This window comes from Protopterus annectens, chromosome 4.part0, assembly GCF_019279795.1.
Source record: "Protopterus annectens isolate FY-2018-M chromosome 4.part0, PAN1.0, whole genome shotgun sequence".
NCBI classification, from domain to species: Eukaryota; Metazoa; Chordata; order Ceratodontiformes; family Protopteridae; genus Protopterus; species Protopterus annectens.
Window position 1 is genome coordinate 1,032,283,606 of NC_056733.1, and position 26,587 is coordinate 1,032,310,192.

The window sequence follows — 26,587 nt, forward strand, 5'->3', positions numbered from 1 at the left end:
TGACTCCTGACGCCCTTCCTCCAGCTCCCAAAAAACTAGACCGGTACTACAGAGTCCCCTGACTCACACAGTTATCTTTTAAAAATCCTTCAGCTGACCCTGAGGTCATTTCTCAAGGGCCAAAAGGGATTAAAGCAACCTCTGTTAAGAATCCCGCCCCCAGACAGGGATTCCCGAGCATTGGACAGATGGGGTAAAAAAGTATACACCTCAGCTACTCTTGCTATCAGGGCACTAAATTGTCAGTTCCATATGCTGAAATTTCAGCAGCATACCTTGAAACTCCTTAAACAGAAAATGTCTTCCTTTCCTGCTTGGGCAGAATCTAAAGATGTACAAGAGTTAATGCATTCTGCAAGTCAAGTAACTAAACACACCTTGCACTGTGGTTTTGATGCCCTAGAAGCTTCTGGCAGGGTAGCAGTCACTGGATCTGTCATTAGAAGGCTTAAGGAACCGCCCTTACCAGACCATGTCAAATCTAAATTGTTGGATTCCCCTGTGCACAAAGATAACTTATTTGGCACTAAGGCACAAGAGGTCTTAAAAAGATGGAAGAAAAAGCAAAGTCTATGCAAACAGTTAAGGGTTTCTGGCATGTCCAGCCCCCCTAGGTTCAGCAGGCATTGTCCCTCCAAGCACTGCTCCTTTCCTGCTCCCAGTAAAACCGTCCCAGCCTAGGCCCCGTGGAAACAGACACCCCAGATAGCAGCCACAGGGAATGCAGAGATCTAAGCAGTGGACCACTTCAAAACCAGAGAGTTCTAAGCCACCCCCTTATGGTAAGAACTCACAATGACTCGCCTCCTCCACCCCCTCCCTTTGCCCACTTTCACTTACCCCTAGGAGGAAAACTCTCCTTTCACTCAAGCACCTGGGCCACCATTACCAAGGACCACTGAGTTCTGAGCATTGTGTCTCAGGGATACAAATTTTCCTTCCACACCCTTCCAACCCCAAAAGGGTTCCCAGATCTACCTCCAAATCAGTGGGCAGAGGCTCAGAAAGCAAATCCTTTCCCTGTTGTCTGAGGGCAGTAGAGCACGTTCTTGCAGAACAGGCCAAGGGTTCTACTCCAGACTATTTCTGGTACCCAGAGAAGGAGGCACCTGGTGTCCCATCCTCAATCTATCCATTCTAAATACTTTCCTGGTGATCCCAAAATTCAGAATGCTCACCCTCCAGCAGCTGCTACCCATGTTCTCCAAGGACGCTTGGCTAGCCACCCTAGATCTAAAAGAGGCCTACCTCCACATTCCTATGAGGGAATCATGCAGGAACTATCTCCGCTTCAGGGCAGGATCTCAACACTTTCAGTTCTCTGCGCTTTCCTTTGGCTTATCTATTGCTCCCAGAGTTTTCACAAAATGTCTGGCTCCGGCCATTGCCTTTTACAGACAAAGAAATATTCAGATTTACCCATACTTAGATGACTGCCTTATTCAGGCAGACAGCCAGGAATAGCTGCTCAAGCACTTGGCCTTTGTAAAGACCCTCCTAACCTCTCTAGGGTACACAATCAACGAAAAGAAATCCAAGCAGGTGCCAACCCAAAGGATAATCTTCCTGTGAGCAAGTCTGGACATAGCATCCCATGTGGCATACCTTACACCAGAGAAACACATTTTCCTGACAACCTACTTCTCTCAACTAGCCACCAGGCCCCAGCTAACTGCAAAGAAGATCCTGCAAGCTCTGGGGTTCATGGTATCCTGCATACTACTCATTCCATATGCCAGACTGCATATGAGGAAACTTCAGTGGTACCTAAAGAGCCTTTGGTGTCAACACACTCAAAACCTGGAGACTCTTCCACCTATAATTCCTTGCCTCAGAAAAGATTTTCTGTGGTGGGCAACAGTATGCTCCCTCAACAAGGGACTGCCTTTCTCCCCATCCACCACCCAGATCTTCACCACAGATGCATCAAACTATGCTTGGGGTGCACACCTGGATGGCAGATGCATACTGGGCCAGTGGAGCCCAAATCAAATCCCCTCTGCACATTAGTCAGAAATAGATGATGGCTGTGCAGCCCGCCTTCATAGCTTTCAAGCCCCTTCTCTCTCCAGGGGCTCTCCTGATCAAAACAAACATCACCACTGTGATGTGGTACATCAATAAGCAGGGAGGGACTCACTCCTACCCTCTATGCAGGCTGGCCATGAACCTATGGCACACACCCTCTTCCATGCAACTACACCTGTTAGCACAATTCCTATCAGGCTCTGTTAACTCTCTGGCAGATCAGTTAAGCAGAAATCTTCTGGACCCACATGAGTGGCAACTCAGCTGAAGTACCTTCACCCTAATAACTCAGAAATGGGGAACCCCGAAGGTTGACCCCTTTGCCTCCCACACCAACCATCAGCTCGCCCGCCAAATTCTGCACCAGGGAGTATCACTGCATGGCTTGGAAAGTGGATGCCTTGTCCTTCCCCTGGGTTAACCTATCGGTCTATGCCTTTTCCTACCCTACCTCTCATCCCCAGGGTACTGCTCAGAATAAGGGAGGAAAAACCAAGGACCATTCCTATAGCCCCAGATTGGCCCCAGCAACACTGGTACCCCTTGCTGTGCAGCCTGTCCCTGCTGCCTCCATGACATCTTCCTCGGATTCCAAACCTGCTGACCCAGAGGGAAGGGGAGTTCTTGCATCCCAATTGCAGACACTCAGTTTGGCAGCTTGTCTTATTTCCTTACCCCGAACCAATCTGCCAAACTCAGTAAACAAGTTCTGGATGTTATCTGTGATGAGGCCAGACATCCTAGCACCAGAAAGTCTTATGCTAATAAATGGAACAGGTTTTGCACCTGGATCCCGGCTAAGGGAGCCAATACAGCACAGCCCTGTCTCTCATCATGGAATACTTAGCTGATCCTACTACACAGTGGCCTCTCTTTCTCCTCTATAAAAAGTCATGCCTCTACTATTTCTGCTCATTTTCACACTGAGCAGCCTCTTTTTACACACCCTTTGTTCAAATAGTTCCTAAGAGAAGCTTGCAACTTGAGGCCACCCAGAAGTGCACGAACACCAGCTTGGGACCTTAACTTTGTACTGGGAAAGCTCACCCTGCCCCCTTTCGAACCTTCATTTGCAGAGCTAAAATTTCTCTCTTGGAAGACAGCATTCCTTCTGGCCATCACTTCAGCCAGAAGAGTCTCTGAGCTGCAAGCACTCATGGCTGTGGAACCCTTCAGCATCTCCCATGCAGACAGGGTATCCCTCAGGACTAACCCATCTTTGATGCCCAAGGCGGTCTCCAGTGTGGCTCTCAACCAGTCCATTCATTTGCCCACCTTTCTTCCCAATCCCCAGAATAAGGGGGAAAGGATTCTTCACTCTAGATGTGCACAGACAGCTCAAATTCTATGTAGACAGGACTAAATCCTTCAGAAAGTCTGATCAATTGCTGGTTAGCTTTGCTACAGGGACAGAAGGCAAAGCCATCTCCAAGCAAACCATTTCCAAATGGATAGCACACTACATTCATTTATGCTACAGATGGCTTGAGAAGCCTCCCCCCAAGGGGGTCAGGACACACTCCACCAGAGCAGCCTCCACCTCTGCAGCTTTCCTCAGCAGAGTCCCCACCAGGGACATCCTGGAGGCTGCCACCTGGACATCTGTTCACACGTTTACCAAGCATTACCACCTGCCTCTCTTCTCCAAATCCAGTTCCGCTGTTGCCTCTGCAGTCTTGCAGGGCATCCTAGCCAGCCCCTAGTTTCCTTGACTGCCTCCACCCATTTCCTCAGCTTTGGGAATCAACCTGAATGTGATGACTGCAACAGTGAAACACGAAGAACATAGTACAGTTGTGTACACTTATCATAAGTGTAGATGTTCAAGTGTATTCACTGTTGCAGGCCTGGTTACCCACCCACCATCCTCCTTTCTTCTCTTTCTCCTTTTATTGCCATTCTTCCTTATTGTTCTCCTTTCCTTACAAGGGACATATTGGTATTTATTTTCCACTGGTGAAGTTCTTCCACCAGAGCCTTGCTTCATACTTGGGGGCTCCTGACAGGTTAGGGCAAGAAAAACTGATGTAATGGCGTTGGCTGCCTTACTTTATACTACTGACGACAACCAGCAACCGATGCAGAAATACTAAGTCTCTGGTATTCGGGCTGGCCGAGGGCTACCCTGGCAGGGATAGCCCAAATGTGATTACTGCAACAGTGAATACACTCTAACATCTACATTTATGGTAACTGTACACAACTGTACTTTTTCTTCCTAAGGTAGCGTCAGAAGCCAGTAGTAATCAGATGATCAATCTACCAGTCTTCTTTCAAAATTTTCAGAACAAAGGAGAATATAAGTCACTGGTTGGATATGCATAGGCAATTACGTTTCTGTTTGTACAGGACAAAAGCCTTTCATAAATCTGATCAACTTTTCGTCTCTTACTCGGAACCCTTTTTAGTGGAACCAGCTTCCAAAGTCACTATTGCCTGCTGGATTTCCCACTGTATTATTCGGGCATATTCTGTCGGGAATTTATCCACCAGGTCAGGTAAAAGCATATTCGACCAGATCTATGGCTACTTCAGCGGCTTTTTGGTCTTGAGTGTCTGATGATGTCTGGTCCTCTTCTCATAGCTTCATTTCACAGTATAAAGTGGACATTATAGCCAGGAATAGGACATCCTTTGGCTCCGCTGTGCTCTGGAATATCCTTCCATGAGGGCCACCCAGGTGTTTGGTAGCTTGGGACTCTGTCCCACAGGTTGAAGATCAAATGAAGTCAGCTACTTCAGATGAAGTTATGTACTCACCATAACATTCCGTCTGAGTAGTTGTACTTCATTTGTCTTCAACCCCCCCTTCCACCAAGCTTGTTAGAACTGTTTTGGCCAAAGATATGTAGAAGTCGGACACCTTAGGGATTTCCTTTGTCATGTTATGCTCTAGTCTTTTTTTAGGTTGCCAGCATTGAGCTTGCGGTGGATGGAATAGTCGAGCTCTGTTCCTTTACAAGGAACCAAAAGAATCTCATGGTAAAAACTGTGTACCAGGTCACAGTTATTGTAAAGTTTGTACAATTGCCGGCTTGTAGCAGAGGGCAAGAAAAGCATCAGTCTTTTTACAGAAGTGAACTGCAGAAGTGAGTAATGGTAAAACTACACACCACAGTTAAAAAGCCATTTCAGATGTCAAACATTGAAAATAGATTCACAGTCACCACAGTTGTCCACCAGCAGGACCTGCCTGTAGTGTAAGAACACGTCTAGAGAATGGTAAAGCAAGAGCACTAAGCAGAACAGGTGGGTTGGGTGAGGTGGGGTAGTGAAATCCAAGGCTAATCCGTATGTAAATATAGCAGACCAGGGGCTTACAAGCATATCAGGCAACAACATAGTGAAGCAAGCAGGTGAGTTAAGGAAATAGTGTGCCGAATATCTAGGACGGACATCCGTTAAGCAATATGCAGCCACAGTGGTAACTTGTTCTTGGGGTCCACACACCGTGCAGTATTGTTGATAACTTAATGCAGATCAAACCCCATGATGCTAACTTACAATCCAGCCATATACAGCTAAAGGGGCAGATGCACTAGTCAGTACTGTTAAGTTTTGCTGTGCGTTTACTTACCAGGTGTTTTCTGCATCATGGGTGGGGTAGGGCAGAAAGCCCACAAAATGAATAGACTGGTTATACAGCACTCCCCATAGGGCCCTACAGCTGTGTCTTATTTGAATAGGGATCCAAAAAGCCATTTACTTTAAGTAGTGCTGCTGCCATCTTAAGTTTGTAAATAAACACCCACAAGAACTCTCCTAGCTTGATGGCACCTTAGACAGCCACTTAGCTGCTTGTTGCCAAGACTGATCATACTTTTGGGATTACCTTTGGCAGTCCCATAGCTGTAAACATTGAGGGTTTTCATAAACTAAGTTCTTCTCGTTTCAACTTGGAAAATAGCCTTAATAGGTGCATAGTTGGGCATTCTTTAGTTTGCCATCCCTGTGTTTGGATATGTCTTGGAAAGTCATAACGTTGGCATCCCAGATGAGGACTCAAGGACTGAGGTGAGTGCAGGGTCCTGGCCTGATCCCCAGCTCCTCCTTCAAAAATATTTTAAAGACCTACAAAACCATCCAGACTCACTTCCTCACCTTCATCCAAGTTTTCTAGAAGCTTGAAAGAAACCGATATGGACAGGATGATGTGTAGGTTTCTCAGGACCCATATCCATATGGGTTTTTTTTTTTTACCAACTCCATCCCTTCTCGGATTTGTGAGTGCACCAACCCATTCCTTATAGACTCCTCCTCCGATCTGACCTGTGGTTTTAGAGCCCCAGGGTCCTAGATACCCGAGAGAGTCAGGGTCTGATCAGAGGAAATACCCTTCCTCACTCAGACTATTTACCCTGATCATCCCGGCTCCGATCTTTTCGGATTTGAGTGGCTCTTGGATCCAAGAGGATGGGGTTCAGCTCCAACTTTGGAGCCATCCCTTCCTCTTGTTCCTCTGCGTTTGACAGCTTGGGTCCAATTCTTTCTGGAGGCCTTGGATCTGGGGTTGGCCCTATTCTCTCCCCCTTGACTGCTTTGGCTCCGAGTGGGAGGAAAGGAATTATACCCAATTCGTCTGCTTTCCATGTTGCAGAAAGGGCCTTCTCTATGCACACAGATCCATTCTCTCACATCTCTTATCCTTCCGTCCACCCTTCATGGAGTCCGAGCACTAAGCCTATCACTCTTTCCCTAGGTCAGTCTACGCCAAAAAGCCACCATACTTTCCCCTTTGAGGAATTCCCCCTTTCTTCCAACACTTCAGACAAATGCCACATGGAAGAGGAGGTCCCGTGGAAGAAGACCTTCAAGAGGAGGCAAATAGACTCCCTGATGGAGTCCCTCACCAAGGACACCGACTGAGGGAGAAGGATCCCTTCAATCTTCATCTTATGTCTGCTTTAGAGACATCTTGGAACTCCTTAAACAGAAGGGTGGCTAGTCTTCCCAACTTCCTCCTGAAGAGTCTGTGTTCCTGGAGGCTTTTGGGGTGGGCCCATCTACATATTGGGTACCCCCCCCCGGCAGACAAACTTATTGACCTAGTTTCCTGCCAGGCTTGGAAGGAGCCGGACACTGGTGAGCTCATCCCTAAATGCCTGGACAAATTCCTCGGCCCCCCTTAAAACAGATCTCACTGGATTAAGGGTGTTCCTGTTGATGCCATTGTTGTGGCAGCAGATACAAAATAGGAGCTGGCCAAGTAAAGCTCTGTGGTCCATCCACCGAGCAAGCAGTCCAGAGAGATGGACAGATTCGGAAAGCACATTTATGCCTCCGCCACTGTTGCACTAAGGTAGTTAAATTACCTGACACACTTTACCTGTCTGCAAAGAGATTTGATAAAGGAGATCTCAAATTCTCTTGCAGGACGATGATCTCAAGAAGGTCTGTGACTGGCTATTCTACCATCTGTTGCCAGTTCCTCGATGATGTTGATCTCCCATACAGTGGAAGGTACCTCAAGAGTAGCCGGTTCAGGAATAGCCATTGGGAGATGTGCCTGGATGAGGTTTTGTGACTTTGTGGAACCCTTCAAGGCATTCTTTAATGCCCCCTTCTAGCAGCAGGAATGAACAGGAAGGAAAGACCATGTCTGCCATGGGGATCAAGTTCTCTGCTCCTCAGAGGACCTTTTCTAGAAACCAGAGAGGAGGGAAGAAAACTTGGTTCCGGAAGTCTCCGGGACCTTTCCAAGTCCTGCATGGAGACACTTCCTTCAGAGGTAGAGGGGGAGGTTTCAATAGTATCACTTCAGAGGCACAGAGGATTCAGAAAACTAGGGCTTCAGAGACTTCTCTGACAGGTCCTATCAGTGCCCCTGAAGCGCTGCCCGACTGTCCATCTCTGGAGGCAGTCTGAGGTAGTCTGTGTCTGCAACTAGACGCCTGGACAAATCCTCAAACAACACTTGGGTGTTAAATGTAATATGAATGAACAAATAGGATTTGGAACTTAGTCAAGCTTTTTGGTGCCAGAGAAAACAGAAGGCCTAAGACCAGTTCTGGATCTAAGCAATCAGAATCAGTGTGTTAATAAGTCAAAGTTCCAAATAGTTACTGTCCAGCCCATCCTGCCTGTTCTGCGCAAGGACTACTGGATGTGCTGTGTAGATCTCCAGGATGCATACTATCACATCAAAATAGAGAGGCTCTCCACGAGACACCTGCATTTTTGGCTGGTAGCCAATCACCACCAATTCAGAGTACTACCCTTTGGACTCACCACAGTCCCCCCCCCGGGTGTTTACCAAATGCATGGCAGTCTTAGCAGCTCACCTGAGACTAAAAGGATTCCAGGTGTTTATCTAGATGATTGGCTCATCACTGCCCCAACAAGACATCAACTGCTATGAGCCAGGGATTACTTGCTTCAGATCTCAGATTCCCTTGGCATTGTAATAAATTTTGCAAAATCCAAACTGACTGCTGTACAAAATCTGGAATTTATAGGAGTTCAGCTGGACATCACAAGCCAGGTGGCTTCGCTACCTGTTCATCACATTACATCTATGAGAAATCAGGTATGGGATTTACTGTCTCTTCCATCCCCTCCTGCAAAGTTAGTGCTCCAGGCTCTGGGATCAATGTCTGCGGCTATTACTCTAGTTCCTCTAGCAAGATTCTTTTTGCAAATTCTCCAATGGATCTTAGTGGTGCAGTGGTCCATTCTTTACCAGCCTCTATCTGTACCCGTCAAGCTCACTCCAATTTGCAAACTGCATATTCTATGGTAGACACAATCAGATGACCTGTTTCTGGGCAAATTGTTCTCTCCCCCTCTCCCAGTAGCCACAGTGACTAAAGACACTTCCCAGTTGGAGTGGGAGGGGGCATTAGAAGGGAAAGATGGTCCAAGGCACTTGGTCCCCTCTGGAGACCAAGCTGCATATCACTGTCTTCAAGATGAGAGCAGTCCTTCTAATGTTGCAAGGCTTTCAGGACATTCTCCTTAAGGGGACACTTGCAATCCATACAGGCAACATGTCCATAGTCTGGTACATCAACAAACAAGGAGGAACTATTTCATACCCGTTCTGCAGAGAGGTCATGAGGGGTCTGGGAATGAGCCATCTCTTCAGACAGCTTTCCAGCTGCAACACATATACCTGGGAAAAACAGTACACTTGCAGACACAGCAAGTATTTCGTTCTGATCCCCCCTCCAAGGGAGTCACCGAGGGATGCTCTGATTAACGATTGTCCCAGTGGTCTTCTCTGTGCTTATTCCCCTCTACTACTGATCCCAAAGTTTCTACAGAAATCAAGCAGGATGAAAAGCTCAGTCATACTTAATTGCCTCCTTTTGGCCTCATCAAATTTGGTTCCCCTTCCTTTGGTCTCACCTCAAATACCCCCCATGGATACTGGATCCTACTCAGGACATTCTCTCTCACCCATCAGAATTCCAGCATTCCAGTCTTCACTTCAAGCTGACAGCTTGCTTTCTCCACTTCCAGTGATAGTCCAGGCTCGCTTCCCAGAAGGCTTCCACTTAAAAGGTCTATAACACCGAGTGGAAAAGATATTTTTTTATATGAGCTTCTAAAGAGAATATTGACCCTTTTTCAGTGCCTACTTCAGCCATCCTTCTTTTTCTCAGTATTCTTTTTAAAGGTGTTAGTTTTTTTGCCATCAAGCTGCAACTAGTTGTCATGTCCAGTTTTCATGCTGGAAATGAATCCTTATCTTTGTCAACTTCCTGGTTGTGTAAAGCCTTTATGAAAGGAATCTTTCTCTTTAGACCTCATTAATGACCCTTCTTCCTTTTGGGATCTCATGTTGGTACTCCAGGGGCTGACTCAGAAACCATTTGAACCAGCAGATAGTTGTGACATCAAGTTTCTTTCTTGGATAATACGTTTTGGTAGCTATTACTGCAGTGAAGAGAGTTTCTGAACTCCAGGCATTATCTGCTAGACCTCCATTTATTGTTTTGTTCATTGTTTTCTATAAATATAGATTTTCTGTATGGACAAAACCCTTCCTTTATGCCTAAAGTGGCCATGGAAACAAACATTAACCAGTCAGTTCAATTTCCAGTCATCTTTCCCAACTTTACTAATAACACAGCAAACAAAATATCCACAACAGATCACTGCAGAGCTAAAATCCTTTAAATAAAACAACTTGAAAACCATAAAAACAAAAGAAAAATAAGTTGCAGCTTCAGTAGTGAAAATGGATAAGCGCTTTCAGCATAATGGCTGCCTTCAGATCCTCCTTTACTAATAAGGGTGAATATATGCTGCATCTTCTTGACATTCATAGACAACTAAGTTTTTATCTTCACAGAACAAAAAAGTACATGAAGTCTGATCAGCTTGTATTTTTCTCACTTAACCCATTCAGGTCAAGCAGTTTCCAAAATTACTTTGGCCAGAAGGATTACTACCTGTGTTTCACTGATTTATTCTCAGAGAGGTTTGGAATTGCCTAGTCATCCTAGAGCCCACTCTATCTGATCTATGGCTACCTCATATGCTTTTTCTTCCAGAGCTTCAATTGATGATATTTGTGCTGCAGCCACTTGGTCAAAGACTCGTACTTTTGTCACATATTACAAATCGGATGTCTCCAGAAGTAGGGCTTCCTTTGGTTTGACAGTGCTCCGGCATATTCTTCCATGAGGGCGTCCCAAGATTTACATAGGTGGGGACTCTGAACCATTAGCGAGGAAGAATAAAAAGGACATCAGATTTAGAAGTTATGCACTTAACCATCACTTGGTATCTGTGTTCATTTCATTCTTCTTCACCTTCCCTCCCAGCCATCTAGAAGATCTTTGGATGATCTGGGAACCCTCAGGTGCCAGGTTTGAGCCTCATCCCTTCATGTATCTGTCCTGTTTCCATTATTGTATAAGCAGTAGGGCAGCAAACTTGATCTGAGGGGTTGGAAATGGTGTAGTGTGTTATGGGAAGAGGTAGGAGCTCAAGACTCTGATCCAAAAACTTGGAAATGCAGCCGAGTCGGATCTGATGGTCGAATCTGTAACCCATCAGTGAGGAAGAATGAAAATGGACAACACAGATGCCAAGTTGTTTGACTGTCTGGTTGTACTGCAGTGCTGGAAAACTGTTTCAGAAAAAGTCAGCTAAGACTCTGTTTTGAGGTTATGACCCATGTTGGATACTTCTGGTTTGGGTCCCATTTATTCTGTGGTCATGGGACATGTAACTGCTATCTCTGTGCATCATAAACATTTGAAGGTTGGAACTGTGAGCCATAACTGGCTGGTAGAATATTTGTATATGGGGATTTGGAACCTTCAGCTACCTTTGAAGAAACCGTACACCTTGTGATTTGAATGTGGCTTGCTTGAGAGCTCTGAAGTCTACCTTTTAGAAGATACTTAATTTTTGGTTATCTGGTCTGTTAACAGGGTTAGCAAGCTGTGGGCTCTTATCTGTTTGGAGACTGTTTTTGCTTTCCCATAGGGTTAATCTTGTTTTCCCACCAGATATTATCCTAGAGTAGTACTTAAAACAGTTTTTCATGTTGCTGATTTCTTCCTGGTGGCAAAATTATGTGGATATATGGCCTTTTAGCCTTTGGAAATGCACCACAAGCTCAAGTTTTATGTGGCGAGAGGGTACATGTTCAGAAAGACAGACCAGGTTTTTGTCTCCTTTAGCCACATAAAGAGGCTTACAAAGATGTCTCCAGTGGATTACTAACTGAACTGTCTTCTGCTATCAGGAATCAAACTTCCCATGGGGAAAATGCCACTGTCGTGGTGTGGTGGCTTGTAGTGTGCAGTACAATAATGTTAACATTGTAGACATTTTTTATTCATTGAACTGAGTCGAATGTTGATCCAGATGAACGTTTTCCAGGTTCAGCTGGGGGGGGTACAGAAGATATAGACATCTAAAATACCATGTCGAACATATAACATTTTGTCAGTATAATCATACGTAACTAGGATGCATAACTGAATGAAGTAAAATATTAATGTATGAAGTTAGTATATTATTAAAACATCATCTTTATAGGTTCATAAAGCCAGTTTTTACAACGTCTGGTAGCTAGCCTGACACAGCTCACGATCACTGATCCTTGGTCTCCTGTCTAGCAGATACTGTGCACCACAGTTGATTCCTTAAAGTGGTTGGTCTACATGATTCTTCCTCAATGGGCACCATGTGCTGTCTGTGCTGCTGCACCCATGACTCCATTCACTTTTGTCTCTGCTTGAAGTAGAAGAGTGACAGCATTTCATACCTTCACTTGTGAACAGGTACATGTCCAAGCCGTGTGTGGAAATGACATGCATATGAAAGATGCTGGTAGAATGTATAATTCCAGAAAGTTTTAAAAGAAAGGAGGATTACAGGAAAGGTGGGAGATGGAAAAGACAACAGGTTTAGAAGAAATGCTGATTGATTAACAAAGAGGCTAAAGAGAACAGTCATAGCAGCAAAGAAAAGGCGTCATAGCCATTCTTCCAACTTCTGGAAAGTGACTCAGTAGATTGCCCAAGGAAACTCTGTCAGTAAGTCAGAGAAGGATGGTAGTCATGACATACTATTCATAATGGATACCAACAAAACAAGTCTGCTCACCATTCCACAGGACATCAAAGGCAGATTGAAAGGGGTACTTCCACAGACATTGCATTGCCCATTCACAGCCCATGAGGAACAAGGAAAAAGAACTACCCTTGATGAAGTAAGAACAGCACTAAGGAAAATGAAGTCAAGGAAAGCTGCAGGTCCAGATGAGGTCATGGCAGATATGTTCAAGGTGTTGAATGAGTTAGGAGCAGTAGCTTCTGATGGTACTAATAGTATGTAGAGAACGACCATTCTAATGCCAGCATAGAAACACAAAGGGGGCATTCACATCTGGGGAATGTCTGACTCATGTCACATTGTATGAAAGTGCTGGAGAGGGTGACTGGTAGTAGAAAGTAAGATGGGAGATGAGCAGTTCACATTCAGACCTATATGCAGCACAACTTACTTGAAGTTTGCAGTGAGACAGTGGAGAAGAAGCTGGGAAGCTGGACATAAGGAAAGTGTCTAGATTGGATATTCCTTTACTTGAAGAGTGCTCATGATATGGTCCTATGAAAACTGATCATGGCAGTCCTACAAAGGATTGTAGCCCCGTCAAATTAGTTCAGGCTATGTACAAGGACCCAGTGGCACAAGTACGAATGGTATTGATACAGGGGTTCCCATCAGGAATGGGTGTGTGCCAGGGTTTGGCTGTAAGCCCACTGCTGTTCATACTGGTGATGGACTACATTAGCAAACAGATCAACAAAATTTGCTCTGTGTAGATGTGACATAAACAGACCCTGAATACCAATTTATGCAAATCAGAGAATGGAATGCAAAATTGAAGGCACATGAGTTGAAACAGAGTATAGACAAGACAGTTGTCAAGGCAGCAAATGGAAAAAAAATAGAATAAGCTGAACGTTGAGACAGGAAAACAGTGGAGCAGTCTAACAGCGTTGAGTGCCTGGGAGGGGTAGTTGACAAGAAGGGAAGTCAGAATGAAGATGTCAAAGGTAGAATGTAAGGGCTGCAGCCAACTGACACCATGTGTCAGGGGTAGTGTGTGTGAGAAGAATTCCAAAGAAGCTGAAAAGTGAGGTGTACAAAACAGTAGTGTTAGCAGTACTACTGTATGGTTCAGAAACCTAGGCAATGAAGGCAGAGCAGTTGAAGTTAGAGGTGATGGATTTTGAGTGACTCAGACAGGCTACGGGATAGACACTATGGGGGCGTGATGACATCAAAGGACAGCCAAACTAGCTACAGTTGTAGAGAAAGTTAATGAGAACAGATTAAGGTTATTAAAGCGTATTTACAGGAAAGCAGAAGACAGTTTGGGAGATAGGAGAAAAAGGCAAGGGTAAATAAGGACATCCAGCAAACAGACTGATGTATCGCATGACAGAATACCTGTGGTAATCGGGCGTGACAGTTAGGAGAGTGACGCTGAATCAAGAGGTGGCCTTAGCTGGAGTAGTACCCAGAGGGTAAATAAGGACATCCAGCAAACAGACTGATGTATCGCATGACAGAATACCTGTGGTAATCAGGCATGACAGTTCAAGTTAGGAGAGTGACACTGAATCGAGAGGTGGTCTTAGCTGGAGTAATACCCAGAGGTAAATAAGGACATCCAGCAAACAGACTGATGTATCGCATGACGGAATACCTGTGGTAATCAGGTGTGACAGTTAGGATAGTGACATTGAATCGAGAGGTGGCCTTAGCTGGAGTAATACCCAGAGGGTAAATAAGGACATCCAGCAAATAGACTGATGTATCGCATGACAGAATACCTGTGGTAATCAGGCATGACAGATGAAGTTAGGAGAGTGACACTGAACCGAGAGGTGGCCTTAGCTGGAGTAATACCCAGAGGGTAAATAAGGACATCCAGCAAACAGACTGATGTATCGCATGACAGAATACCTGTGGTAATCAGGCATGACAGATGAAGTTAGGAGAGTGACACTGAACCGAGAGGTGGCCTTAGCTGGAGTAATACCCAGGGGGTAAATAAGGACATCCAGCAAATAGACTGAAGTATCGCATGAGAGAATACCTGTGGTAATCAGGCATGACTGTTCAAGTTAGGAGAGTGACACTGAACCGAGAGGTGGCCTTAGCTGGAGTAATACCCAGAGGGTAAATAAGGACATCCAGCAAACAGACTAATGTATCGCATGAGAGAATACCTGTGGTAATCGGGCATTGACGGTTCAAGTTAGGAGAGTGACACTGAACCGAGAGGTGGCCTTAGCTGGAGTAATACCCAGAGGGTAAATAAGGACATCCAGCAAACAGACTGATGTATCGCATGACAGAATACCTGTGGTAATCAGGCATGACAGATGAAGTTAGGAGAGTGACACTGAACCGAGAGGTGGCCTTAGCTGGAGTAATACCCAGGGGGTAAATAAGGACATCCAGCAAATAGACTGAAGTATCGCATGAGAGAATACCTGTGGTAATCAGGCATGACTGTTCAAGTTAGGAGAGTGACACTGAACCGAGAGGTGGCCTTAGCTGGAGTAATACCCAGAGGGTAAATAAGGACATCCAGCAAACAGACTAATGTATCGCATGAGAGAATACCTGTGGTAATCGGGCATTGACGGTTCAAGTTAGGAGAGTGACACTGAACCGAGAGGTGGCCTTAGCTGGAGTAATACCCAGAGGGTAAATAAGGACATCCAGCAAACAGACTGATGTATCGCATGAGAGCATACCTGTGGTAATCAGGCATGACGGTTCAAGTTAGGAGAGTGACACTGAACCGAGAGGTGGCCTTAGCTGGAGTAATACCCAGACACCATGTAGCAAGTGGGGGGGGGGTTAATGAATTGGAGTGGGCTTAAATATTCTTATGCTGATGGTGGTACCCCACTGATAAGACCAGCTAAGGAACTGATGTTGACCTGATGGTAGGTATCTCAGGCAGAACCATAATTACATCAGCAGAGAGGTCATGTATTTAAATATGTGGTGCTGTTTTGTCTGGTATGCAATACTAATTACACTTAGCATTTTTCATAATGCTAACCATGTCACTGCATTTCAGCTGCTAGTGGTGGAAAAAAATTGGTATGTCTTGTTCTGAAATACCGTACTCCACCTTTACAGGCCAGTGATTTTTATATGCAAAATTAATATTAACGCAAATGTTAGTGCTCTTTGATTTGAATTCCTTGTATATTTTTGCAGACATGTTACAAAGAATGTGATGTAAATGCAAACAGTGAATCAGAAGTATCTGGACCTGAAAATGTCTCTCTTGACGATAGTATTACAATAACACCAGTTCCACACCTGACTCTAAAGAATGTTTCTAGTAATGAGGAAGAGGGTAAGTTTTAGACAAGTATAGCTATACCAAACTGTTTGAGCCATTCAAATGCAGGTACAAAGGTTAGATAATTACAGTCCGTTAAACCTTGACCATCGTTTCCCTGTCAAGATTATATCCATACTAGTTTGTTCACCACATACTCAGTCATGATGTATATGCCATTGGTAATGTTTGCATTCAGATCTCTCAACAGGTTTAACTTGACTGACTGATCTGGCCTTGTTTGTAAATTTGCTTAGTTTATTATTTTCAGTTTTCTACCTATGTTAAAGTGGTGGTTTTGATTTTATGTTAAACCAGAAAAATTGAAATGCATGTCATATACTGTAGTGCTATCTACACTTCTTTCTTAGTTGAGTTTAACTTGTTTTGCCTGATTTAATTTTTTTAAGTAAAGCAGTATGCATGAAAGTTTTTCAGCAGGTTTTCTTTAAATGTGGTGGTTGCAGAAGGAACCCTAGATGTTCTTCGTGTTTCACTTCTGCAGTCATCCCATTTGGGTTATCTGCCTGCAGGTAGCCCTCAGTCGGCCCGGATACCATAGTCTTGGGATTTCTGAGTTGGATGCTGTCGCCTCTTCCATGACGTCAGGTCATCAGGGGTATAAAACATACAGCCGACGGCATTACATTAGCTTTTCTTTCCGCTCGGGAGTCGGAAGCAGTTTGTAAGTGCCGGTTGGCCGCTACCTGAAATTTTTGTTTTTCGAGTTTCAAACCTGAAGTCTTATAAAGCTAAGTACCCTGTTGGGGGTCCTTTTTTTCTTGCTCTAGCCGATGTCAGAAAAAGTTAATTGTCATGCCTGTGGAAAGCAAAATAGCTCAGAGATTTTCATTCTTACTGCAGCTGTTTAGGCCCAGACCACAATGTTCCTTGCTGTTGGTTTTGTGCCTTGTTCAACGCCCGAACTATTCGTCATTGGGCTATCTTTGTTGCTAAATTCTTTCACTCTCGTTCTCCGTATTCTGAAATGGCTTCGTTAAGCCATCCCAACTACCGATCTTCCGAAAAAATGTAAGTATAAAGACAGACCGCATAGGTCCAAAACTACCGATGACTCTTTCGTTAAGCTAGTCCGCCGGTATCAGTGAGGCACTTTTGCAGCCCCTGATACCTGCTTCTACAGATTCACAGGCCTCTACTGAGACCCATTCGGAGTCCGGTATGCAGCGAGATGCTTCTTCGACTATGGAACCTGCGGATGTCTGTACCTTGGATGGGTCTGGAGCTGCTGTGCAGGCTCACCGGCTTCTGAGGGTGTATTCAGACTTTCCAATGTTCATATTAAACCGACTGCTTCGTTTTTGACTAAAACTACCAAATTTCTCAGGCCCAGAGTTCACACTACGCTTTGGAAACCGATGACCAAAGTGCATTCTCAATTTCCCATGCCTCAGAAACAAATGCTTAGAATGGCTGAAGACCTTATTACTTTAATTAGGGGAAGCCAGCCTTCCCCCTCTAAAAGACAAAGAATTGATTTTCCTTCTGATTCTACAGACCATGAGTCCGATAACTCTGACCCCTCTGATTACCAAGACACATACCCTTATCCACCTATGAGGATTCATATGCAGAGGATTCCATTCCCTCTGCCTCCCCTCCAGAGGACTTTTCTTTTGGTGAAATCTTGCATACCCTAAGAGACCATTTCTGCTGGGAATGCTAGGACTGCCCTCAGTCCAAAAAGAGACTTGGGGAATTTTTAGACTTGCCTCAGCACAGGCCTGTAGCTATACCCCTTTTCCTGGATATTGCAGATGATGTCTTCATGGAATCAAGTCTTACCCCTTGTACTTTGCCTCCAGCTCCTAGAAAGCCTGACCGGTACTACAGAGTACATGGCTCTCACAAATTTCTCTCTAAAAATCCTGCTGTGGATTCAGAGACCATTTCCCAGGGACTTAAACGTATTAAGGCTACTACAGCCAAAATCCCTACCCCTTCTGACAGGGATTCTAGGGCTTTAGACAGATGGGATAAGAAGGTATATACCTCTGCAACTCTTGCCATCTGTGCTTTAAATTGCCAGTTTCACATGTTGAAATACCAGCAGCATATTATGGAACTAATTAAACAAAACATGTTGATTCCTGATTGTGCAGAAAATAGATTTAAAAGAGTTAATGCATTCTGCAAACCAAGTTAGTAAACATACTTTGCAGTGTGGTTTAGATGTCTTAGAAGCATCTTGCAGGCCTGCTGTCACTGTGTCTGTTCTGAGAAGACATGCTTGGCTGAAAGAACAAATCTTGCCAGACCATGTTAAAGCAAAATTACTAGATGCTGCATTAAACCAAGAATGTTTGTTTGGCACAAAAGCAGAAGTTGTTCTTAAAAAGATGGAGGAAAAAGCTAAATCTATGCAAACTGTTAAAGCTTTCTTAAAGGTACAGCCACCTAGATTCAGTAGGCATTGGCCTTCAAAAAACTGGTCCTTTCCAGTCCCTCCCAGGCCTTCTCAGTCCAAACCCAGGGGCAACAGACCACAAAGGCTGCAGTCTCAGGATATGCTCAGATCTAAACAATGGAGTGCTCCCACCTCAAAAACAGGAAGTGGTACGCCACCCTCTTATGGAAAAAGTTCACAATGACTTGTCCTCCATCCTTCCCAGCCATGCCCAAGTACATGCACCCCTAGGAGGAAAACTCGCCCTGCATGCAAAAAAATGGGAATACATTACCCAGGACCGATGGATTTTAAACTTTGTATCCCAGGGATACAGATTCTACTTCCATTCACTGCCAATCCCAAGCAGATTGCCAGACCTTCCTCCAAACCAGTGGGCAGAGGCCCAAAAGCAATTACTTTCTCTTCTCAGTATCAACAGAGCAAAGGGGGCAGGGTTTCTACTCCAGACTGTTTCTGGTGCCCAGAAAAGAGAACTCTTGGCACGCTATTCTGCATCTGTCAATTCTCAACACCTTCCTGGTGGTACCAAAGTTCAGAATGCTTACACTCCAACAGCTGCTTAATGTGCTAGGCAAGGACTCCTGGCTGGTCACCCTAGACTTAAAAGAAGCTTATCTGCACATCCCCATAAGGGAATCTTGCAGGAAATATCTACGTTTCAGGGCAGGCGGCTCTATGCACTATCAGTTCTCTGTACTTCCCTTTGTCTTCTCTACTGCACCCAGGGTATTCACAAAGTGCCTGGCTCCAACCATTGCATACTGCAGGCAGAGAAACATTCAAATTTACCCATGCTTGGACGATTGCCTGATTCAGGCAGACAGTCAGGAATTGCTACTTCAGCACCTGACATTTGTAAAGAAACTCCTAACTTCTCTGGGGTATACCATCCACGAAAAGAAATCACACCTAGTACACAACCAAATAATTGTATTCGTGGGAGCAAGTTTGAACACAACTTCCCAGATGGCATTCCTCACTCCAGAAAAGCAGCTTTATTTGGCAAATTATTTCAAACTGCTGGCCACCCAAACCTAACTATCTGCAAAAAAAAAAACTAAATATTGCAAGCCCTAGGGTTCATGGCCTCATGCATTCTCCTAATTCCATATGCAAGACTGCATATGAGGAAACTTCAGTGGTACTTAAAAAGTCTCTGGTGTCAACATTCTCAGGACCTGGAAACAGTGATTCATATCATTCCTTGCCTAAGGGCAGAGTTCCTTTGGTGGACAGAGGCCTGCAACCACAACAAGGGACTCCCTTTCATTCAACCCCCCCCCCATGCAAACCCTGACAACGGACGCATCAGACTATGCATGGTGGGGGGCTCAAATGGCAGGCAAATGGAGCCCAGGACAAATGCACCTGCATATCACTCAAAAAGAAATGTTAGCTGTACAGAATACACTGACAACCTTCTGATAAAGACAGACGACACCACAGTTGTGTGGTACATAAACAAGCAGGGGGGAGCTCACTTCTACCCACTCTGCATGTGTGTGTGGAACACTGCCTTGAGCAACCAAGTCCACCTGCAAGCTCAATTCCTGCCAGGCAAACAAAATTCACTGGCAGACGACTTAAGCAGAAATCTAATGGACCCACATGAGTGGAAACTGAAACCCAACTCATTCAAGCTTCTAATCTACAGGTGGGAGACACCAGAGGATGGACCTCTTTGCATCCTCCCAAAACCATCATTTGAGCAAATTTTGCACCAGAACTCCCCACAGCCAAGCATGAAAAGTAGATGCCCTATCCTTTACATGGGAAAACCTCTCAATCTATGCCTTTTCCCCCCATGCTCCTCCTCTCGGAAGTTCTACTAAAGGTCAAACAGGACAAGTGAAGGACCGTCCTTATTGCACCAGACTGGCCACGCCGGCACTGGTACCCACTTTTACGCAGTCTTGACAACAGTGCCACCCTGGCACCTGCATCAGACCCCTTGTCTGCTGTCCCAGCAGGAGGGCCAGATTTTGCATCCTCTGCTGCAAACCCTGAACCTAGCAGCATGGCTTATTCCCTGAATACATCCCCAGCAACCCTTAGCAAACAGGTGTTGGATGCCATCCTTGAGGCCAGGAGACCTAGTACTAGGAAATCCTATTCAGAAAAGTGGAAAAGATGCTGTTCTTGGAGCAAGTCTCAGGGAAAGGACACAACCGTGCCCACCTTACCTCAAGTCCTAGATTATCTAGCAGAGCTGCTCCACAGAGGCTTATCCTTCTCATCAATTAAGATTCATGCCTGTGCCATCTCCGCTCATTACAATACTGAGCCACCCCTCTTCTCTCATCCTCTGATCAAACAGTTCCTGAGAGGAGCTAATAATTTAAGACCCCCGAGGAGAGCTCCCACTCCTGCCTGGGACCTTAACTTTGTACTAGAGAAGCTTACGCTTCCTCCATTTGAGCCTGCTGCTACAGCAGAGTTAAAATTCCTCTCTTAGAAAACAGCATTACTTCTAGCCATCACTTCAACAAGAAGAATGTCTGAGTTACAGGCTCTTATGGTTTTGTAACCATTCAATGTTATATAGTCCAATCTCACCTACACTCTTTACCCGTGGGTTCGGAGCCGAACCTCGGCTCTGACTCTGCCATACTCTAGCTCGAAGTCTTCAATTGGCTCGTGGCTAAGAGGTATCCCATGCTGCACTGCTCCCTTTCCCCAGATCTCGTTTGCTGCTTGTACAGCTCAGACGTGGTCTCGCTCTTAGCCGTGGCTAAGTATAACTTTTTTTTATTTTTTAGTAGTTTGTTGCTCCAACAGCTATTTTCATAGCTAGTCTCTGTTTTGTGATAAAAAAAAACTGTTTGTGTAGCATGTTGGGCATTTTGTCTTGGTGTCCCGTTTGCATTTCTTCCCTTCTTACGGGCTAGGCCCATTTCAGTTAGAGGACCTAGTCCTCCCTTCTAGTTGTGTGTGTTCCAGTTTCCCTGTGTGTGCTTGTTCCGGTGTTGCCCCGTCCCTTTGGGCTAGGGCCGTTTAACTTAGAGGACCTAGTCATCCCTTGTTTTGTTTGTCAGGGCTGTTTAAGTTAGAGGTCCTTTTGTCCCTGTGGTGTTTATTGTTCTGTGACCATTTAATTTAGAGACATAGTTCCCATGTTTTTCTGTTGGTGTCTGGTTTGTCTGCTGATATTGTGTGCAGTGTCATACCAATATGTCTAAGGTTACAAAATAACAGAAAACTTCAGGCTTCAAAAAATGTGATGTGTGGATATAAAATGTCTATTACTGATGGGCACTCTGTGTGTGTCTGTGTGTGTCTGTGTGTGTCTGTGTGTGTCTGTGTGTGTCTGTGTGTGTCTGTGTGTGTCTGTGTGTGTCTGTCTGTCTGTGTGTCTGTCTGTCTGTGTGTCTGTCTGTCTGTGTCTGTCTGTCTGTGTGTCTGTGTGTGTCTGTCTGTGTGTCTGTCTGTGTGTCTGTCTGTGTGTCTGTCTGTGTGTCTGTCTGTGTGTCTGTGTGTCTCTGTGTCTCTGTGTGTCTGTGTGTCTGTCTGTGTGTCTCTGTGTGTGTCTGTCTGTGTCTCTGTGTGTGTCTGTGTCTGTGTGTCTGTGTCTGTGTGTCTGTGTGTGTGTGTCTGTGTGTGTGTGTGTGTGTGTGTCTGTGTGTGTGTGTCTGTGTGTGTATTGTTTGGGGGCTATCGACCTCCAAGAATCCTGTGTGTTCTGTCACGCCTTTAGCCCACGCATTCTTCAAGAGAGGAAGAACAAACTAATTCTGAAGGGGCTACTGAAACCCTCCTTCAAAGAAGACTTGGAGAGGGCTTCCAGTTCTAAGTCCTCTCCCTCTAAAGCAGACAAGACCTCTAAATCAAAAAAATGCTCTCCAGCTCCGTCAGTTTTATCGGAGCCACCAGAGAAAGTGCCAAGTCTACTTCAGCTTCCTCAGCTCCATTGGCTTCGGAGCCGAAGGAAGTGGGTGAATTGACTAAGTCATCATCGGCGCCCAGTCTCTGAGCCGGTGATGGAGATACTTGTTCGGAGCTGGTCTCCAGTTTCTGGACCGGTTTCTCCTTCTCGTAAGTCTCCTCCTGCAAGGGGGTGCAGATCTCCGACCTTATCCTCTAGGTCCTCCAGGACTCTCTCGGACGATGATGTGGATAGAGTGGTACAGAGACTGCTACAATCACCAGTGTTGGCCAAATTGTCTTTTACTTTTTGTTTTCATTAAACGTTATTGTGTGTTACCTTGGTGCATTGTGTTTATATTTTTACTTGTTTTCGGCTCCAGCCCAATCGGCCCCAGAGCCTGTCACCCATCCATCCTCGTATGTTCCTCCGAGCCTTTCTCAGCCTTCGGAGCCAGAGTGGTCTGTTCCATCTGATGCATTTGCGTCGACTCCAGTAGCCCATCCTGGCATCTCTGTTTCAATCTCCGCTCCGTCTGTGGGGTCCAGGGCTCATAGTTCCTTGGTCGGACCCAAGGGAGAGGTCTCCGGTCGATCTACGGCTCCGAGCCCCCCCGCTCAGTGCTTCGGCATGGGTGTGCTTGGGCCCTGCCTCGGCTTCGGACCTTATCCCTTCGGCTCCAAGGGCTTCCACGGTTGGTCGCTTTTCGGAGCTGGGGGGTTCAGCTTTCGATGTCATGCGGAGCATGCTGGCCAGGTCCTCAGTTGCGTCTAATGGCACCGACACTCTACACCCTCCAGCACCGGTATCAGTTTTTTATCACCCTCTGTCCTTGAACAGCGGAGACCCAAGGCCTCAGGATACCTCCATGAGTGGTCCTCAACTTTCTGAGGTCTCCCCAGAGTGTTTGCCTGAGGAGCCCCCCAGAAAAAGTGTGCGCAAGAGGAAGCACATCGACTCCCAGGATGAGTCTATCACTTCGGACACCGACCTCGAGGATTCAGAGGGGTCCCCCAAGTTGTCCTCTGAAGATTTCTCTTTCTCAGATATCCTGGAGATCTTGAAGCAGAGAGGCGACTGGCTCTCCAAATCTCCCTCTGAGGAGGAGTCTGTGTTCCTGAAGGTCTTTGGGTCGCAACCCTCTGCCTCTTGAGTTTCTACCCCGTTCGATGAACTCCTGGATATTTGTTTGTCGAAGGGTGTGGGAAACCCCTGACACTGTGGAACCTGTCCCCAGGAGACCCAACAAGTTTCTGTCCTCCCCTGCTGACAAGGAATTTCTCAGAGCGTTCCAGTAGATGCCATGGTGGTGGCAGCGGCCACCAAGAAGGAACTAGCTGACACTTCATATACTGTCCATCCCTTAACAAGGAGTCAAGGACCATTGACCGGTATGGGAAGCATATGTTTTCTTCAGCGGCCTTTACTCTGCAGTCGCTGAACTATTTATCACATTTTACACGGCTCCAACGAGATCTCCTAAAAGAGCTTGGAGAGTCTCTGCAGGGTAATGTTTCTGACGCAGTGGCTCAGAAGGTCAGTGCCCAAATGTCTACCCTAAATTCCATTACTAACTCCTCCATGAGGCTGATCTCGCATGCAGCCGACGGAGCGAGTAGGGCAGTGAGTGCAGGAGTCTCTCTTAGGAGGCACTCCTGGATGCGCCTGTGTAATTTCACGGAGACCTTCAAGTCTACGATGTTCATCGTGTTTCACTGTTGCAGTCATTACTCTTGGGTTATCCTGCTGGCAGGCTACCCGCAGTAGGTCCGGCGTCGGTTGCTGTCGCCTCTTCCCTGACGTCAGTGCGCCAGGGGTATAAAAGATGCAGCCGACACCATTTTCTTCAGTCTTTCTTGCCGCGCGGTGCCCGAAGCAAAAGCAGTGTGCAAGTGCTGGTCGGCCGACTCCTGAGATTTTCACAGATGAATTTCGGATCCGAAGGCTTCATTAAAGCTAAGTACCCCATTGGGGAAACTTTTTTTTTCTTGCTCCAGACCAATGTCAGAAAAAGTTAACAATTGTATTTCTTGTGGGAAGCAAATACCTCACAAGGATTTTCATTCTTACTGTATTCCTTGCCTAGGCCCTGATCATAACGTTGCTAGCTGTCGGTTTTGTGCTAGATTCAACCAACGCACTATTAAGCGTCAGTTTGATTTTGCTTTTCATTACTTTGGCCGAAAATTCAATTGCATAATGCCATCGGAACAGCCGACGACCGGAGTTTCTAAAAAACGCAAGGAAGAAGAGAAGGACAGGCATCTGAGATCCAAAACCGATGAGGCTTCCGCTAAGCCAGTCGCCGGTTCTCAGTGAGGCGCTTTCGCAGCCCCTGACGCCCGCTACCTCAGAGCCACAGGCCGCTGACGACTCCCACGTGGAGCCAGCTAGGCCTCTGGATACTCAAGGTATTGGACACATGGAAATCATTCCATCAGATGGGTCCGGAGCCGGTGAGCAGGCATCGGCTTCTGAGGGTGTTTTCAGACCTACACAGCTGTATGTAAAGCCTACTTCAGCTTCAAAAGCAAAGACTAAAGCAGCTTTAAAGACAAAGAAAACAAGTACAGCATTCTCCAGGACAGACTCCCATGCCTAAGAAACAGATGCTCAAAATGGCCGAAGGCCTTATTACCTTGATCAGGGGTTCCCATCCCCCTCCTGACAAGAGGGCCTAGGAAAGAGACAGACTATGACTCTTCAGATCAGGTTTCCATTTCCTCTGACTCCTCTTCTGTACAGGAATACTCTCTTCCTCCCTGTGAGGATTCTGATGCTGAAGAATCCATTCCTTCAGCCTCTCCTCCTGAGGATTATTCTTTTGGGGAAACCCTGCATACCATGAGGGAGCACTTCCACTGGGAGAGCCAAGATTACTCAGAATCAAAGAAAAGGCTTAGAGATTTTCTTTTACTTCCTCAGCATGGCCTCTTGCTATTCCCCTGTGCTAGACATTGTAGATGATGTATTTTCAGAGTCCGGCCTTTCTCAAGACTCCTTACCTCCAGCTCCCGTTAAACAAGACAGATACTACAGGGTTCCAGATTCACATAAATTTCTTTATAAAAACCCTGCTGCTGACCCAGAAACTATTTCTCAGGGTCCCAAAGGGGGTTAAGGCCGCTACTGCAAAAAACCCTATCCCCTCTGACAGGGATTCAAGGGCATTAAACAGATGGGGAAAAAGGTTTACACTTCTGCTACTTTTGGCTGTGAGGGCTTTAAATTGTCAGTTTCATATGATTAAATGTCAGCAATACTTAATGTCGCTGTTGAAACAGAAAATGTTGGCCAATTCTGATTGTGCAGAAAATAAGGAAATGCAGGATTTATTGCATGCAACTGAACAAGTGGGAAAGCATACATTGCAATGTGGTTTTGACTCTCTGGAGACCTCCTGCAGGGCAGCAGTTACGGGTTCTGTCATTAGGAGGCATGCTTGGTTAAAGGAATAAAGTCTGCCTGATCATGTTAAAGCAAAATTATTAGATTCTCCATTACAGCATGCCACTTTATATGGTGGTAAAGCAGAGGAGGTTTTGAACAAAATGGAGGACAAAGCGAAATCTATGCAAACAGTAAAGGATTTCGTACAGGTTCAGCCACCAAGGTTTTGCAGGAACTGGCCTACAAAGAATTGGTCCTTTCCAGTGTCGGACAGGCCACAAAGAGGCAGATACAGACGTCCCAGAGGCAGATCCCAGTCCCAGGGCTCATACAGGCCTAAACAGTGGGGCACTTCTACCTCCAAAAGTGGAGAAGACAAAGCACAGCCATACAGGAAACAGTCCCAATGACTTGCCTCTACCAGCACCAAGCACTTATCTTCTCGCAGCCCCCTTAGGGGGAAAACTAGCATTTTTCTCTCAGAATTGGCACATGATCACCCAGGACAAATGGGTATTGAATATAGTGTCCCAGGGCTACAGGTTTCACTTTCACACTCTGCCAAAGGCAAAAGGTATGCCAAACCTGCCACACAATCAATGGGCAGAGGCACAAAAACAAGTTTTGTCCCTTATGAACTTGAGGGCCATTCAGCAAGTACCACAGCAAGGGCAGGGACAAGGATTTTACTCGAGATTTTTCCTGGTACCCAGAAAGGACAAAGCCTGGAGACTAATACTAGACCTGTCTATTCTAAACACATTTCTGGACGTTCCAAAATTCAAAATGTTAACTCTGCAGCAGCTTCTGCCCATGCTGGGCAAGAAGTCTTGGCTTGTAACTTTGGACCTAAAAGAGGCATTCCTGCATATCCCAGTCAGACAATCTTGCAGAAGATACCTCAGATTCATAGCTGGCTCAATGCATTACCAATTCTCTGCACTGCCCTTTGGCTTATCTACTGCGCCCAGGGTCTTCACAAAATGTCTGGCACCAGTAATTGCATTTTGCAGACAGAGGAATTCAAATATAT

General features: G+C 45.7%; 1 protein-coding gene across 1 annotated transcript in view; it reads left to right on the forward strand.

The window, feature by feature from the left end:
* FAM13B (family with sequence similarity 13 member B) overlaps positions 1–26,587 on the forward strand; it is a 2,585,606-nt gene that overhangs the window by 1,203,910 nt on the left and 1,355,109 nt on the right. Inside the window, exon 11 of the mRNA XM_044069837.1 lies at positions 15,745–15,886. Coding sequence (XP_043925772.1) covers positions 15,745–15,886 — 142 coding nt within the window. The remainder of the gene's footprint in view (positions 1–15,744; positions 15,887–26,587) is intronic.